At 29.9% G+C, this 15,083-nt stretch overlaps 6 protein-coding genes across 6 annotated transcripts; 2 read left to right on the forward strand and 4 right to left on the reverse strand.

The window, feature by feature from the left end:
* Positions 1 to 111: 111 nt before the first annotated feature.
* On the reverse strand, positions 112 to 2,010 carry SCDLUD_000441 (uncharacterized protein; the record flags this gene model as incomplete). The annotated part of the gene is made up of 1 exon (XM_046078529.1): positions 112 to 2,010. One exon carries the CDS (start codon positions 2,008 to 2,010, stop codon positions 112 to 114), a length of 1,899 nt encoding a protein of 632 aa, XP_045936776.1.
* Positions 2,011 to 2,445: 435 nt separating this feature from the next.
* Positions 2,446 to 6,201, forward strand: SCDLUD_000442 (Zn(II)2Cys6 transcription factor; the record flags this gene model as incomplete). Its single annotated transcript, XM_046078528.1, has 1 exon — positions 2,446 to 6,201. One exon carries the CDS (start codon positions 2,446 to 2,448, stop codon positions 6,199 to 6,201), a length of 3,756 nt encoding a protein of 1,251 aa, XP_045936777.1.
* Positions 6,202 to 6,458: 257 nt separating this feature from the next.
* Positions 6,459 to 8,639, reverse strand: BFA1 (Bfa1p; the record flags this gene model as incomplete). Its single annotated transcript, XM_046078527.1, has 1 exon — positions 6,459 to 8,639. One exon carries the CDS (start codon positions 8,637 to 8,639, stop codon positions 6,459 to 6,461), a length of 2,181 nt encoding a protein of 726 aa, XP_045936778.1.
* A 311-nt stretch (positions 8,640 to 8,950) lies between these two features.
* PRP39 (Prp39p) lies at positions 8,951 to 10,981 on the forward strand (the record flags this gene model as incomplete). The annotated part of the gene is made up of 1 exon (XM_046078526.1): positions 8,951 to 10,981. The coding sequence occupies one exon, from the start codon at positions 8,951 to 8,953 to the stop codon at positions 10,979 to 10,981; it is 2,031 nt and encodes a 676-aa protein (XP_045936779.1).
* Positions 10,982 to 11,041: 60 nt separating this feature from the next.
* Positions 11,042 to 12,871, reverse strand: RAD7 (UV-damaged DNA-binding protein RAD7; the record flags this gene model as incomplete). The annotated part of the gene is made up of 1 exon (XM_046078525.1): positions 11,042 to 12,871. One exon carries the CDS (start codon positions 12,869 to 12,871, stop codon positions 11,042 to 11,044), a length of 1,830 nt encoding a protein of 609 aa, XP_045936780.1.
* A 382-nt stretch (positions 12,872 to 13,253) lies between these two features.
* On the reverse strand, positions 13,254 to 14,564 carry SCDLUD_000446 (uncharacterized protein; the record flags this gene model as incomplete). The annotated part of the gene is made up of 1 exon (XM_046078524.1): positions 13,254 to 14,564. The coding sequence occupies one exon, from the start codon at positions 14,562 to 14,564 to the stop codon at positions 13,254 to 13,256; it is 1,311 nt and encodes a 436-aa protein (XP_045936781.1).
* Between the last annotated feature and the right edge of the window lie 519 nt (positions 14,565 to 15,083).

The following is a 15,083-nucleotide window of genomic DNA, read 5'->3' on the forward strand; positions in this document are numbered from 1 at the left end:
AAAATATACACCAAAAAACCAATATTTTATCTACTTATTATTGTTATTCTATTACTTTTCTTTTTTTTTTTTTTTTTTTTTTTTTCCTCTTTTTTTTAAAACACATATCAATTAAAAAGTATTGCCAGACGATGAAACTAGAGGAGACCTATCATCTACATTTTCATCTTCTTTATATCCAGCACCATCAGAATCAGAATCACTACTTTTAGAAACAATCTTGTTTGTTGTCTTTGTGGTAGTTGTATCAAGCATGGAATAATCATTTTGTAATGCCATAGGCTTTGGTATTCTTCTATTCTCATATTCTCCTCTTTTATTCCCAATATTAATTCCCTTACTATGATATTCACTAGTGGGTGTATTTTCTGTATATTTATTTATTATTTGAACTTCTTTATTATAGAATCGTGAATCATGTACAGTGTTATTGTCATTACTATTATCATAATCATTTTGTTTCAATAAATTTATTCTGTTGTTGTTGTTGTTGTTGTTGTTGTTGTTGTTGTTATTGTTAGCACTAATTTTTGCATTATCGTACAGAACATATTGATAATAATCCATGTTCCCATTATTATTCATAATATCTTTCTTGGCCTCCTTTTTAAGTTTACCTCTTTTCTCATTGAAGCTTCCATTACTTTGCATATTTTTAGAATAATCCAGAATTACAGAGTTTATCTTTGTCCCAGCGTTATGATTACTTGTTGCTGCGTTAAATTCTTCATCATAATCGTCAGCATCAATTTCGTAATTTTTTTCAGCATTCCCATGGTAATAACCAGTGGTACTGTTTCCGAGATTAAATGTACTATTTTGTGTTTGGTCTTCTAAATCATAAGATTCCTCATGGACTTCATCCTTATCTGGCGTACTCTTGACCGTATTACCATCTTTGTGATTATTATTAATATTAGTAGTAGTATTAGTATAACCATACCTATTTCTTATAACTGGTATTTCTGGTAAGGTGTAAGAGCTTAAGTCAGATGTATTCTCAAAAATTTGGCTATTCACATTCCTTCTGCTATATTTGGCTAATAGTATATCTATATTCTCATTAACTTGTAAAGTAACATATTTTCTTAATCCAACTCCACGCGATTCATTATATTCTTTCCCCATGGTTGGTAACTTAACATAACAGTACATAAAACAAAATAGTGCAACAACAAATTTAAAGAAAAAAATCAACCAAATAATAAACGAAAACAGCATAAACGATAGAATAACAGCTTCTGTATGATTTGTTTGTGCAATAATTTTGATTTTAGTAATCAATCCATTGAAATTTTCCAATTGCCCTAAATTCTTGTTATTAACTGTGATTAAAACACTCCACAAAGTGAGTCCGTTGATGATTTGTCTTGGAGAGTCACTGAATAATACTCTATAACAATCTTTTAATTCTATAAACGTGAAAAATGCAATTTTTTGAAATTTATTTATGGGTGTGATTTTATCATATATACAAAATTTAGAATAACTTAACATTGAGTTCAATATTCTTGAAAAATTATCCAAATATGTTAATGAAATATTTTTCGTTCTATAGATCTTGATTCCATACAAAATTTCAATTATCAGTAGTGCTAAGGAAAATAATATACATCCACTAAACAACCATTTTGTGATTCTAAATGGAATATATGGTTGGACAATATTTTGAGTGTTATCGTTATTAAACGCTAACAATCTAATACATGTATAAATGTCCGACAAGATCATTAACACTTTTAAAAAGGTTAGTCCCCAAAGTATAATAATATAACGAAATATTGTACCAAATTTGGTGTTATAACATAATGAATAATCTAAAGCATCAAAGGTACGATCAGTTATTTGTTCCCTCCAATGTATTTTAAGTTTTGGATGGCTAGGTACGTTAGGATCATCAAACGTCTTTGTATTATGTGTTGTAATCTTATCAGTAGATGATGAAGAAAAAATAGGAGAATAAGGTATATTTGATGTTTTGTCGATGTAATTTCCTTTCTTATTATACATTTATTTGTTATACTTGTTTATGAAAGTTTAAATTGGGGTTATTATTGTTAGTTTTTTTTTTTTTTCTTTTTTTTTTGGTGGTTATTACGTGGATAAGAGAAATCGATCATTTATAATCTTATTTATATATTTCAGTTTTTTTTTTTTTTCTCTTTTTTTTTTTTTTTTTTTTTTCTCTTTTTTTTTTCTTTTTTTTTTTTTCTTTTTCTTTTTTTGAAACTTGCCTGAGACGTTTTTGTTTTTTTTTTTTTTTTTTTTCTAGCTTATCTTTAAAAGTACAGCAATTTATTTTTAGAAGTGTTACGGTTATAATATGAAAAGTAATAATATAATCAAGTGAGATAATCATTACTATCAGTACAAAAAAAAGACAATAGCATTTGATTGAATTTAAATCCTCTTTTAAACAATCATATAAATTGTGCTTTTATGCTCATGAGTGATAATAACAATATACCTGCTTCATTAAAATACTACAGCTCCATAGCCAATACTAATACTTCAAATGTTTCTTTAAATACCAATACATTCACTCCTGGACGTAACGGTTGTAATCCAATTTATTCACAATCATTACCTTTAAACTCACAGCAGATCCCTTATGCCTTGCCAAATTTACTTATTTCAACCACACAGTCACAAACTCAGCACACCCATCACAGTATAACCGATGATAATGTTGTAAATAATATTCAAAATCCTTCCATCAGCCATTATCCCGACGGTTCTACCTTTTTACCCAATCAGTTTACCAATATTGTACAACAACAAAGACCACAACAGTTGCAACAACAAAGACCACAACAGTTGCAACAACAAAGACCACAACAGTTGCAACAACAAAGACCACAACAGTTGCAGCAACCCGCTGGTTTACAATATTTTGATGATCCGTACCTATTTCATGAAAATAATACTACCAACCTCTATAATAATAAGGATGAAATGCTTTCAACAAATTACTATAACCCCATCAACCATCATAATTTAATAAACGATAACCAGAATACAAATACCAACCATAATATCAGTATTGGAAATAGTACCAGCAGTCATATCATTAATAATACTTGCAAGAAAAGAAATAATAATACTTACAATAGAATTAACAAAAAACGTAAGGATTTTACAAAAAAAAAAATTATCACTTCCAACACCAATACCAATAGTACCACTACAGCTAATAACGTATACCCTGTTGATGCCAGTGCTAATCAAGGCAGTAATAACACCAATAATAAAATTTTTAGAAAAATGGCTTGTACTTCATGTAAAAGGAGAAAAATCAAATGTGATGGTGCCAAACCGGTTTGTGGGTCATGCTCTAAAAGGAAATTGGCTCAGGAATACTGTATTTATGATAGTTCTCCTTGGATTAGTGGTGCAGTTAGAGAAAAAAAAATGCTCGACCAAATTGCGGAATTACGAAGGGAAAAAAATGAATTGCTAAATAAAATTAGACTTTTGGAAAAAAATGATGATACTACCGTGGATAATCCTGCTAATACTTCGTCACCAGTACAACAAATATCACCCTATTTCGTGGATGAATTTTACACTCTTTTCAAAGAGAATAGTGGCGACGGGTCCGATTCATGTGTATATTACGGTCCATTTAGTTGGCAGACTTTGGTGAAGTTTGATGATAGTTTTAATTTTGTTTCCGATAAAATCATAAAAAAGATCAGAGAAGATTGTTATGTCGATTTAAAATCCACCCATGATAATTCAAGATCATTGAGGTACACGAATCTATATAGCAATGAAGCTAGTATTATGACTGACAATATTAGGCAAGATGTGTTACCTAAAGGAGTTGACTATCCCCTATATCGTTCCCTTAACTCCATGGACCATAAAGTTGAACTTTTGCAAGTTTATTTAGAATTTTTACCCAATATTCTGGAATTAAAAATTCTAATAGATAATTATTTCGAAGGTTTTGCTTCATATGCATTTTTTTGTGTTTTGGATAAGGAAGATCTCTATGCAGATTTTGAGGATATTTTTGGCATCGATTTAAATACTATTACTAGTGTGTCACATCATCCGCCTTTAAAACTTGACTGCAAAATGATTAATAAAAATATTGCAAATGTTTTTAGTAGGTTTGCCCGTCTAATATTAACATCAGCACTATCTTTTTTCCTGGGATTGGGCAATTTTATAAATATGTCTGAAGCCAAGAATATCAATGGTATACGTGAAATTAAACTATTAGAAAGGTTCCCGTATGTTAACGACCCTAAACAAATCTATGATATTTTCACTAAATATGATATTTCTTATGTGGAAGACTTAACTGAATTATGTTTAAATTTAGACGGATTTCTCGGAACCCCATCCATACCAATATTACACACCCTTTGTATGTTCTTCATATACACGCTGCTAAATACGAGGCATCTCATGGATTTTGAATTATATACGATGCATAGTTTATTCACTTTGGCAACCAGAATGGCAATTAAGTTGGGCTTACATTCAGATATTGATGTTCTGTATAAAGACTATCCTCTCAAATTTAGAAAACAATTGAAAAAAACTTGGATTTTTTTACTCTTTCATGATTATTATCAAAACATTAGAACGGGTACCCCGTTGAACATTGTGTGGAAGCAAGAGTTGTACTATCATACATTACTCAAACGTGCACGTGAAGATTTAAGTACATGCTATTGCGTGGTACTTTTTTTCCAGCAATTTTTATCTAGATTCAGTAACGCTGATGCCGCTGAATGTATTCATTTAATTACAGAAATGTCACATCTTTGTCGCGATCATTTTAAGTTAGATTTGTCCGATATTTTCGAATTAATATCTAGTGGCACTTTGCATGAAAAGGAACTATATGCTAATATCAGGTTGATAAGGACTTATTTGTATGTTTATGCACTAGCCAGTTCTGTTTTCCAGAATATGTATGTTTCCACTAATAGCCAACCACTATTAAAAGAAAAATATAGACTATGGGCTTTGAAATATTCAACCATTTATCTCATGAGTGTTTTAGACATATTAAAAACCCTCAAGCAATTCCATGTAAAATATAATTTGGATAAAAATTGTATTTTTTATTTGCTAAGGCATATTAGAGATTTAGCCATTAAACCAATTTTGTTTTTAAGCGGACTAATAATCGAATATCTAAAGGAATATAGATTGAAATCAAACGATTTAGCATATAAAACTAAACAAACCAAAATGTTTAGAATTGATGATTTGATCGAGGGCCAAACTGTACTAAATACAAGCCTAAGGGAGCTGGAAATACCATTTGATGAAAACAACACTGATGAGTTACATAAATTGGGGAAAATATTTGCAAAGAACAACACAATGACCTTATTAAGGTTTCTGTACATGGTGTTGGAAGAATTGAATGATTTTTTGAGCGACATCAAAATTTATGACATTCGATATATTTTCTTGTACTTGAATATTTTGATTACCTACGTTGTTGAAAATTTTAAAGACTTAAAGTTTGACGTTAGTTTTGTGAATAAAGATTTTTTAATGACCTTTAATTCAAATAAGAAGCAGTCAGATATTAGGAAAAATAAAAAAGAATTTGAAAAACGTGATTTCTCAAGCAACAATAACTCTGGTGCTGGTAGTTCAAAAATTGATTTAAAAGGGAAAATACCCTCTTTTAAAAGTAAAAATGGTTTGAAGCAAGTCCATAATATAGAGAGTAATGCCTTAAGGGAAGAAAATATTTATCGTATTGAAACTAATAAACACGATAACAGCATTAAGACCACCAGTAATGCTAATAGTTTTATTGATAGCAATGTTATAAACAATAATAATAATAATAATATTAATATTAATATTAATACTGACAATACAAATAGCACTGCTTCGGTTGCACATATTATGAAAAATAACGACGATAATTCCGTTACAACCAATGAGGTAAATAACGATTATCTTTCAGAACAATATGTTGGTCCGCCAAAACATACAGATAATATGCCATTTTCCAACTTGAAACATTTGAAAAGTGATTTAAAGAATAATTGGTTCGAGGATTTGAAAAAAGCTCTGGATATTGATGGGGATTCAGATTTTATTCAAGGATTGTCTGCTTTTTTTGATTCGTCTTTTTCATATAACCATAATAGTGATAGTAATGATGGTGGAATTAACAATATCAATAGTAATTATAACTTCAATTTCCAAGATTAATAAAGATATTAATCACAGTTGCTGAAAATTGTGGTCAAATAGATATGTTATCACATAGTAATTTGTTTATTAGTATCTAACATACTTATTGTTGCACCAGCAAATGGAATATTAAATTATGGTAATGTGCATTTTTGTTCTTTTGTTTTTTTTTTTTTTTTTTGTTCTTTTGTTTTTTTGAATGCTTTATTATTGTTACTTTAAATTTATGCCAATTTCATTTCTCCATTAATAATATTTACGTGCACATTTATCGATCATTTAGATTTTGTGGAACTCAACACCATTTTTCTTATCTCGTATGCCTGTTCTCTAGAAACAGCAAAACTAAGAGCATCATCGTTATTGACCCAACACTTCAAAGAATCAGACCATATGTTTTCCTCATGATAAAATAACTCTAGTTTTTTCGAATTTATCGTAAAAAGTAAATCATCAGTTGTAGAAGCATGTTTATCAGTATTAGCCAGTCCAATATTACTATAACATCTTCGACTCTTGTCGTTGCCAATCGGGTAAATAGTTGATTTTTCATGCCTTTTTTTCTGGAGCGTTGATGACTGTATTATTCCTGAAGGCAACGCATAAGCGTCAATATTTTTAAACGGATTTTCCTCGCTTTCTTCCCCATTAGCACTAACCCATCTTAAATTATCACTATCAAATATCATACTGCCAACTTTTTTTCTTGATTCCAAACCACCACTACCTATTCCGGTACCAGTTCCAGTTGAATTCATTGCAAGTCTTTTCTTTAATTGGAAATCAGGGTTTTTCGATATTAGTAACGGCTTGGAATATTCCGGAAAATTATTTACAGCTTCGACGTTACCCTCCCATCTAAGTTTTTTCGGATTATAATGCATTTTGCCCTTTGTTAAAGGTGTGTGACTATCTATTTCTTGTTTTATTGTTTGTAGTCTTCCAGGATTTCGCCTCTTTATTAGTTTCTCTTCTTGTGAAGGATATGGTTCTCTAAAAGCTTTCAATACACTCTTTTTGTCCATCATGTCATTATTATATTTTCTAGGTCTCAATTGTGGAGTTAGTAGTGAGGGATGGTCTGTAACTACATAACTTTCATTATCCTCTGAGTTCAATTTTAAAAAACCAAGTGCCGTGCCTTTCTTTGTATCTTCAGCTGAATTGTTAAAGTAGTTTATAGCAGAAGTCTTAGTTGGTGAAGATGATATTATATATTGAGGGGCAATACTACTTGCCATTTGTGCCTCTGCATTGTTATCAAATCCATCACTAAAGCTAGCATCATATATATTATGATAGTTATCGTTTTTGTCTGCTAAATAGTCTCTTATTAATCTACTACTATAACTTTTCCTTAAAATTGGTACAGAGTTTTTATTTTTCAGTTTTCTGATGTTTTCGTTAGGTATTGGTTTATTGTTAGCCTTTAACATTTCCTCATTTTGTTTTATTTTCCCTTTTAAGTTGTGAAAAATAAAATAATTGTTGTTATTTGCTGTTTTTGTTTTCAGTCCCAAATTAGACATTGATTTAAACTTGGTTAATTTATTTCGATTGATATTTGACTTTGGATTCATGTTTTGTTCTACTATCTTGTTTTCCTTTGGATTTAGATTTGACGATATATTATTTTTCCTTAAAGTTAGATATTTATCATACGATGATGAACGTGGTATTTGTGAAGTTAGAGATGAAAGTGGCTTTGGTTGTGTTAAAAATAAGTTATCGCTTAGAATATTTGTCGTATCTTCTTGTCTAGGCTCGGTTTCTTCTTCCACTAAGTTAAAACCATCCTCAAATGATTCTTGTATTTGATTTAAATGATTATCGAAATTGACCAATTGTTGGCGTTTTTGTTCTTCAATATAATTATTAGTATTTGAAATTTCACGAACCTTTTTTCTTGAAGTCTCTGGACAAGCAGCCACAAAGTTCCCATCCAAAAAAGAATACTTGCCGCCTGTATTTTTCATAAAAAATCTATCTTTTTCGGTAAGTTCAAAGCCATCTATAAAAGAAGTATCCAGATGTGCATCCCTTTCATTCTCTTTTATATCTTTTTCTTTTTCTTTTTCCTTCTCTTTTTCTCTTTCTTCTTGAATAATACTAATACTATGGTCACTTTCTGTAAAAGGTGATACTCCAGTGGCTAATTCTCTTTTTCTCCTGGTTAAAGAAAGCATTGTACTTGATGATGATGAAATGGGAGATAAGGGAGCTTGACTGTTATTGTTTTTTATACCATTATTCATATTAGTAATAGAATTGTTAAGGCGTGAAGCTGGATGATATTGTTGGTAAGTTAGTTGGTTATTATTTGACCACAAACTTTTATTATCATTATTAATAGTGTAAACATCTCTATTGTGCTTTTGTTTATTTGATACTAACGATGATTCTAATTCTTCAAATGAGGTATTCGAAATGTTCTTAAAGGAAGGACGTATAGACATAATGATGCCTCTTTTCTGTTACTCTCGGTCACAATATGCTGATTGTTATTTGCTAATAATCAGTTGTTCTATAGTATAACATTATAATGAAATTTTATGATAGATTTAAAAAAACTTTTTTTTTTTGTTTTCTTTTAGTAAACACAGCAGGATTGGTGGGTACTGAGAAACTGGCGTATGTATTGTATATCGTCTCTTTTTTTTTTGTTTTTTAATTAAAAAAAAAAAAAAAAAAATAATTAAATATACAAAAATAAAATTAAAAGAAATTCATATACACTTTTAAATTAACACTTTTGCCAAAAAAAACCATGCATGCGATACATACAAATATGGCCATAAATAATTCATCAGAACCCTTGATACTGGATCCAAATTTGTATTTAGATTCAAATTTCATCAAAGAAAATAGCGAATGGGAAAAAGCCTACAAGGCAATTGACTGGGACAATAATGTGCAATCAATAGATACTTTTCTACATGAAACAGAAAAGTTGGTGATTAAATATTCAGCACCTAACGAAAAGATAAAAAGGGGTATTTGTACATGTTTTAATTTGGTTTTAACCAGATACCCTTTGTTTTTTGGCTACTGGAAAAAATTTACGGCTATTAGTTACAGATTATACGGTTTAGATTACTCTATCCATGTGCTAGAAAGAAGCGTTAATGCATTTCCACACTCTTTAGAATTATGGTGTGACTATTTAAATGTATTGGTGGCAAACAAATCACAAGAATACGATTTCATTAGAAGCAAATTTGAACTGGCATCTTGGCTGGTGGGATACCATTTTATGGCACATCCCTTCTGGGATAAATATATTGAATTTGAGACAAAATTGTCTGCCGAAACTGGGGAGTATAGTTTAATTCAGGACATTTATAAGAATGTTTGTAAAATCCCATTATATCATCATGCTAAGTACAGTACGAATTATAGGAAATTAATAAGAAACTTACATAAAGATTCACCGGAATTATTGAAGATGGAGGAAGAATCACTGCACAAATCACATCTACCCGTTCAAAATATTCTTGGTAAGTTGTGGGAGTTTGAATCTAAGATTAAGCAATCATTTTTCAATTTAAACCCGCTACCACAAAATGAGTTAACTAATTGGGATAATTATTTGAAATTTTTATTAGTTCCGTCCTCTTTATTGAATTCATCCAATATACCTGAACATTTTATAGAAACAGTTTTTGAACGATGTTTAATACCATGCAACAAATATGAGCATTTTTGGATAAAATATTTGGTTTACAAATATAAACGAAAGGACGCTAATTCTATTAAATATTTAAGTATATTAAAAAGAGGATTATCAGTATTGCCTGATGATAGAAACGACACTTTGATAGCAACTGCCTTAACTTGTTTGCATAATTCAATTTTCACGGAGGGAGAAAATCCATCCATTAAAAATCAGTTTTTCCAATCATACTTGCAAGTTTTGATAGATTTGTACAAAATCAAACCGAAAAATCATCAATATGTTTTGGAATATTTAAAAATTTATAAATTATGGAATGGCATAAAATATTCATCCCATCACATTGATAAAAATAGACAATATAACTTAAACAATTATAAGAAATACGTTAAAAATTTGGAGACTTTACTGCAAAAATATTTTTCCAAGAGTGATTATCATAGGACATTAGATATTGACGTTCGCTTTTTTAGATATATGCTTAATGATAATAGTATTGATACTGTGATTGTTGAGTTAATTAAGGTGCGTTGGTTTGTTTTTAAAGAAACATTGGCAATAAAAAAAATATTTGCAACTTACTGGAATAGACCACAATTGAAAAATTCGGTTAAATTCTGGTTGTTATATTATAAATTCCAAAAAAAGGTAAAAGACTTTGATAAGTTAGCATCATTTTTTACCAGATTAGGTGAGTATATATTTTTACCAACATTAGTGATTAACGATATGTTGGAAGATTACAAGACTTTTGTTTTATTGAATGGCAATTTAAAAGATATAACAAAAAAATCTGAAGATTTTTGGCTCACTTTAGATTGTAAGCGTAATGACCCTATGTGGTCTAAAAACAAAATTAAACGAAATTGGACAACAAAACGATATAAATCAGCAGGACACGCTGGGATACTGGTGGAAAGACCAGAATCACAAAACTCTGTTATCCATAGAAAAGTTTTGAAAAAAAACAGTGCTCAAGAGCTTCCAACTCTTAAAGTCCCTCATCATATGAACAATGCAATAAAACCTATAAATTATTTTACTACCGATTATTTACAACAGTATGGAGGAAATACTAAGATGAATAAGATTCTGAAAGGAAATGCGGTGGGTAAAAATAAATAAAATAAAAGTCCCTCTTTCCATACTTATATATACATGTATATTTGTGTGTGTGTATAAAGTTTATAAAATATCTGATTGTCTCCCTATCAAAGCAAGTCCTTTACGAACCATTGCCTTTGAACTAATTTTATTGTTGCCAAAAACTTCTAATACGGTTAGCTTAGGGCAATTGGTTTCGATTAGCTTTATAATGGAATCATCGACGGATCTTACAAAAGAACAATTAAATCTTTCTAATACAGGGAAATTCATTCCTTCAAATGCCCCCCGAGTAATTTTATGTAATGAGTTTAAATTCAAATACTTTAATGATTCTGTGGCTTTATTTGAAAATAGTTCCTGAATACTTGAATCATCTAAATCAACACATTTTTTTAGATTACAAATCTCCAACGTAGTGAATTGAATACGGCTAAATAGATAGATTATACCATCGGACGAAATCTGATCTAAATCTTCAAGTTCTATAACCTTCAAATAATTATTGTTCCCATTCTGCCCATTTAGCGACTCGCCAATACCATTTATTATAAAGGAATCGGTTAAACCAGTACATCCGTTTAGTCTCAAGGTTTCCAAATGCGGTGATTTATTTAAAATATCGATCAAGCATTGGTCATTTAGGTCTTCTTCCTTATAGGGATACTCTAAAATTAGGTGTTCTAAAGTGTTCTCGGATATATGCAACGGAATTAAATTGTATTCGTTGATGCTATCTAACCTTGACAATCCCAATGTTTTTAAAAATATGCCACAATTTGACATTAAACTTTTTAAAGAATTGTTTGTAAACCTGTGAGTGTTGGAAATTTTAAAATGTTTTAATCTGGATTTCATTTTAGAAAAAAAAATGTCCCATGTCTCTTCGTTAATTAAAAATGGTCCATCCAAATATAAACACTCCAAATTTTGCAATTTATCGGCTAAATAAATCAAGGCTTCGTTATTTAGTTGACCACACATTTGTAGAGATAAATATTTTAGACGTGGTGTGAAAACAGCCAACGTTTTATAGCCTTCATAAGAAATCTTGGAACAATCATGAAATTCCAAAGTTTCCAACTTTGTTTGTAAAAACAATTGTAAAGTATCATCATTTAACGATCTATTTTTACATAAAGTTTTGGCTAGATTATTGAAGTTTTCTAAAGAGACGCCTCCTAGGATATCACGCAATTGCGAAAAAATGGGTTTATCGATACCAGTTTCCTTTTTTGATTCAATGGATGTGATTTGCTCACTAATTTTCATAATTACCAGCTCTTGTAAGCTGGGTATTTTATTAACTCGTCTATTTAATAAATCTGCAGCCCTTTTCCTTCTTTTTCTTCTTTCTTGAATGGTTTTCTTTTGGTTCTTAACCTTTGAAGGCTTATTGGATTGATCTATTAGAACAACTTCCTTTGAAGATGGGGTATATTCTTCTTCATCACTATCTTGTTCTGCTACTGACCTTAACGTTCTACGTCTATTGCTATCTGTAGTTAGTTCTTTTATTTCTAGTAATTCATTTTCGTCTTCATTAAGTTTAAATGATCTTAATCTTCTAGCACTAGTGGTGATATTGTTTCTCTTAGACGTTTTATTACTTTTGTCAAGAAGGTTTGTGTTTTCTTCTTCGCTATAATCATCAGCAATAGATATAACTTCCCGTAATTCTTTATCTTCTTGCGCCAGTTTCTGCTCATAAACGTTTTTAGTTACTTCATTTTCATTTTCATTTCCTTCTTTTTCTAGTAGCTCGTCTTGCTTTTGCTTCTTTAGCCACCTTTGACGAATATTTTCGGCATTTATACCTTGTTCTCTTAAAAATTCAGACAAGGCAGAATTGGGTCCTTTGATTTTGTTATCATTGGTAGCATCTCCTCTACGAGTTCTGGGTCTGTACATAATTTTTAAAGTTTTATCCTTTTATGTTTTTTTTTTTTTTTATTAATACGTATACATACATATATATATATATATATATATATATGAGATCCATAAGGACAGATATTGACTAAAAATAATAATAATAACAACTTTTTTTTTTTTCTTTTTTTTTTTTTTTAAATTATTTTCTAATTGCAACTGCAAATTTTACAGTGGTCTTTCAATATAAAAATAGACTGAGAAAACATCGAACAAATTACCCAAGGTTTGAATATTTCTACGGTCAATAATTAATAAAATTAGATTAAAAAAAATATGTAATTAGATTACTCGATAATAGTAATTTTTTTTTTTTTTTTTTGCTTATACATATTAATAATAAGCTTTCCTTCTCACATTTTCATAACTTAGAATCATTTATCGAAAGCTTAGCTAATTCCAAGTCCAAAACTTTACTAGTAACTTGAGCAACAATTTTAGCACCAATAACATAATCATCTATTTCATTAAATATTTGGACACTAAATCTAACCCATAAATCACCATTATGCAAAGAAAATGGAGCATAAACTTTGTGCTGATAAATCATTTTATGGTCACATAATTGTTTAAAGGATGCGAAAAAAGAACCATCTAAAATCATTTTTTTCAAAAGAATTTCATATTTTTGGTTATAGTTCAAAACAGGCAATTTAATATTAAACATCCCAGGTGGATTCAAATTGCTTCTTTTATTTTGCAGTAATTTAGCACCTGGACCAAATATTTTGATAATAACCGGAATAGCTTGTTGCTGTAAATCCATTTGATATTTTCTGATTCTATCTTCACCACCACAAACTTCTTTACGGAATTCAATAGCTTTGCCGATGGTTAAAAATGGACTATATGAGATGGTGCCCGTTTTAGCAAATTTATTTAGTAACAAATCTCTTTTGTTTTCGTACTTTTGGGTATAGTTCCAAGAAACTGGTAGTGTTTGGATAATCTCATGGTATTTTGGGTCGACATATAAGAAAGCACAAGACTTTGGAACAAACAACCATTTATGCAAATTGCTAACCAAAAAATCTGGTTTTAACTCATTGATGAAGGATAAGTCAACTTGGCCAGCTGCATGAGCACCATCGATCAAAGTTAACGTGTCATATCTATGACATAATTTAATTAGTTCTTCATAAGGCAATTGACCGCTTGGCATTGAGGATATCATGTCAAACATACACATCTTGTATCTAGTTGATGATAATTTTTTTTCAAACTTGGACAAGATTTCATTATCATCTTCCATGGGAAAAACCAAGTCAACTACATCGTATTGTAGCCCATAATAATCGTGTAGGAATTTAACCGTGTTGGCACAGGCACCATAGGAAGTTGAGTGAAATAGGATTTTATCCTTAGAAAAGTCAAATGGGAAAGATCTTAATATGGTATTAATACCACTTGTTGCATTGGATACCAATGCTAAATTATGATAGTCCAAGCCCAAATAATCACCCAAGAGTTTAACTTGTTCGATATATTTAGAAGCCGCTTCAAAGTATTCATATTTATCTGGATAATGTTCGTGTTGTTCACAAATATATTTCTGTTCATCCAAAACCGCAGTTGGTGTAGTACCATACGAGCCGTGATTAATTGGAACTACTGCCTTGTCCAGGTAAGTAAAATAAGTTTCTTTAAATTTGTGACCAAATGGAACAGACATTATTCTTGTTTAGATTTTTTTTTTTTTTGGTTTCTTTTCACTAATATGAAACGAAACATGCAGGTTTAGAGATGAAAACAGACAAACAAAAATGATAATAAATAGATAAACGAAGTGATAAAATAAATTGATAGATAATTTTTTTTTTTTTTCCCCTTCGGTTTATCAAAGAAATTCTCGGTGAAAAAAAAAAAAAAACGGAAAAAGATCCAATAGAAATTTAAATCCCCGCCAATATAATATGAAATTGTCGTTGACACATTTTGATATCTTTTTTCAAAAGGATCAAAGTATTCGATATATAAATCACTACAAATATTCGTAAGGCTGCATTTCCTTGAGTAAAACATTAAGTACATCACAAGTATTAGTATAAGCTTTTACATAAATTGCATCAAAAAAAGTATATGTTATGCGTTACAGTGTGTTTTGCATAAATAATTGAGAATAAGCATATACTTCTTTTCTTTTAATATCTGATGAAATTAAAGATGCCACCCATGGTTATTGAAAACGCCT

The sequence above is a fragment of the Saccharomycodes ludwigii genome, chromosome I (genome assembly GCF_020623625.1).
Source record: "Saccharomycodes ludwigii strain NBRC 1722 chromosome I, whole genome shotgun sequence".
Taxonomy (NCBI): Eukaryota; Fungi; Ascomycota; class Saccharomycetes; order Saccharomycodales; family Saccharomycodaceae; genus Saccharomycodes; species Saccharomycodes ludwigii.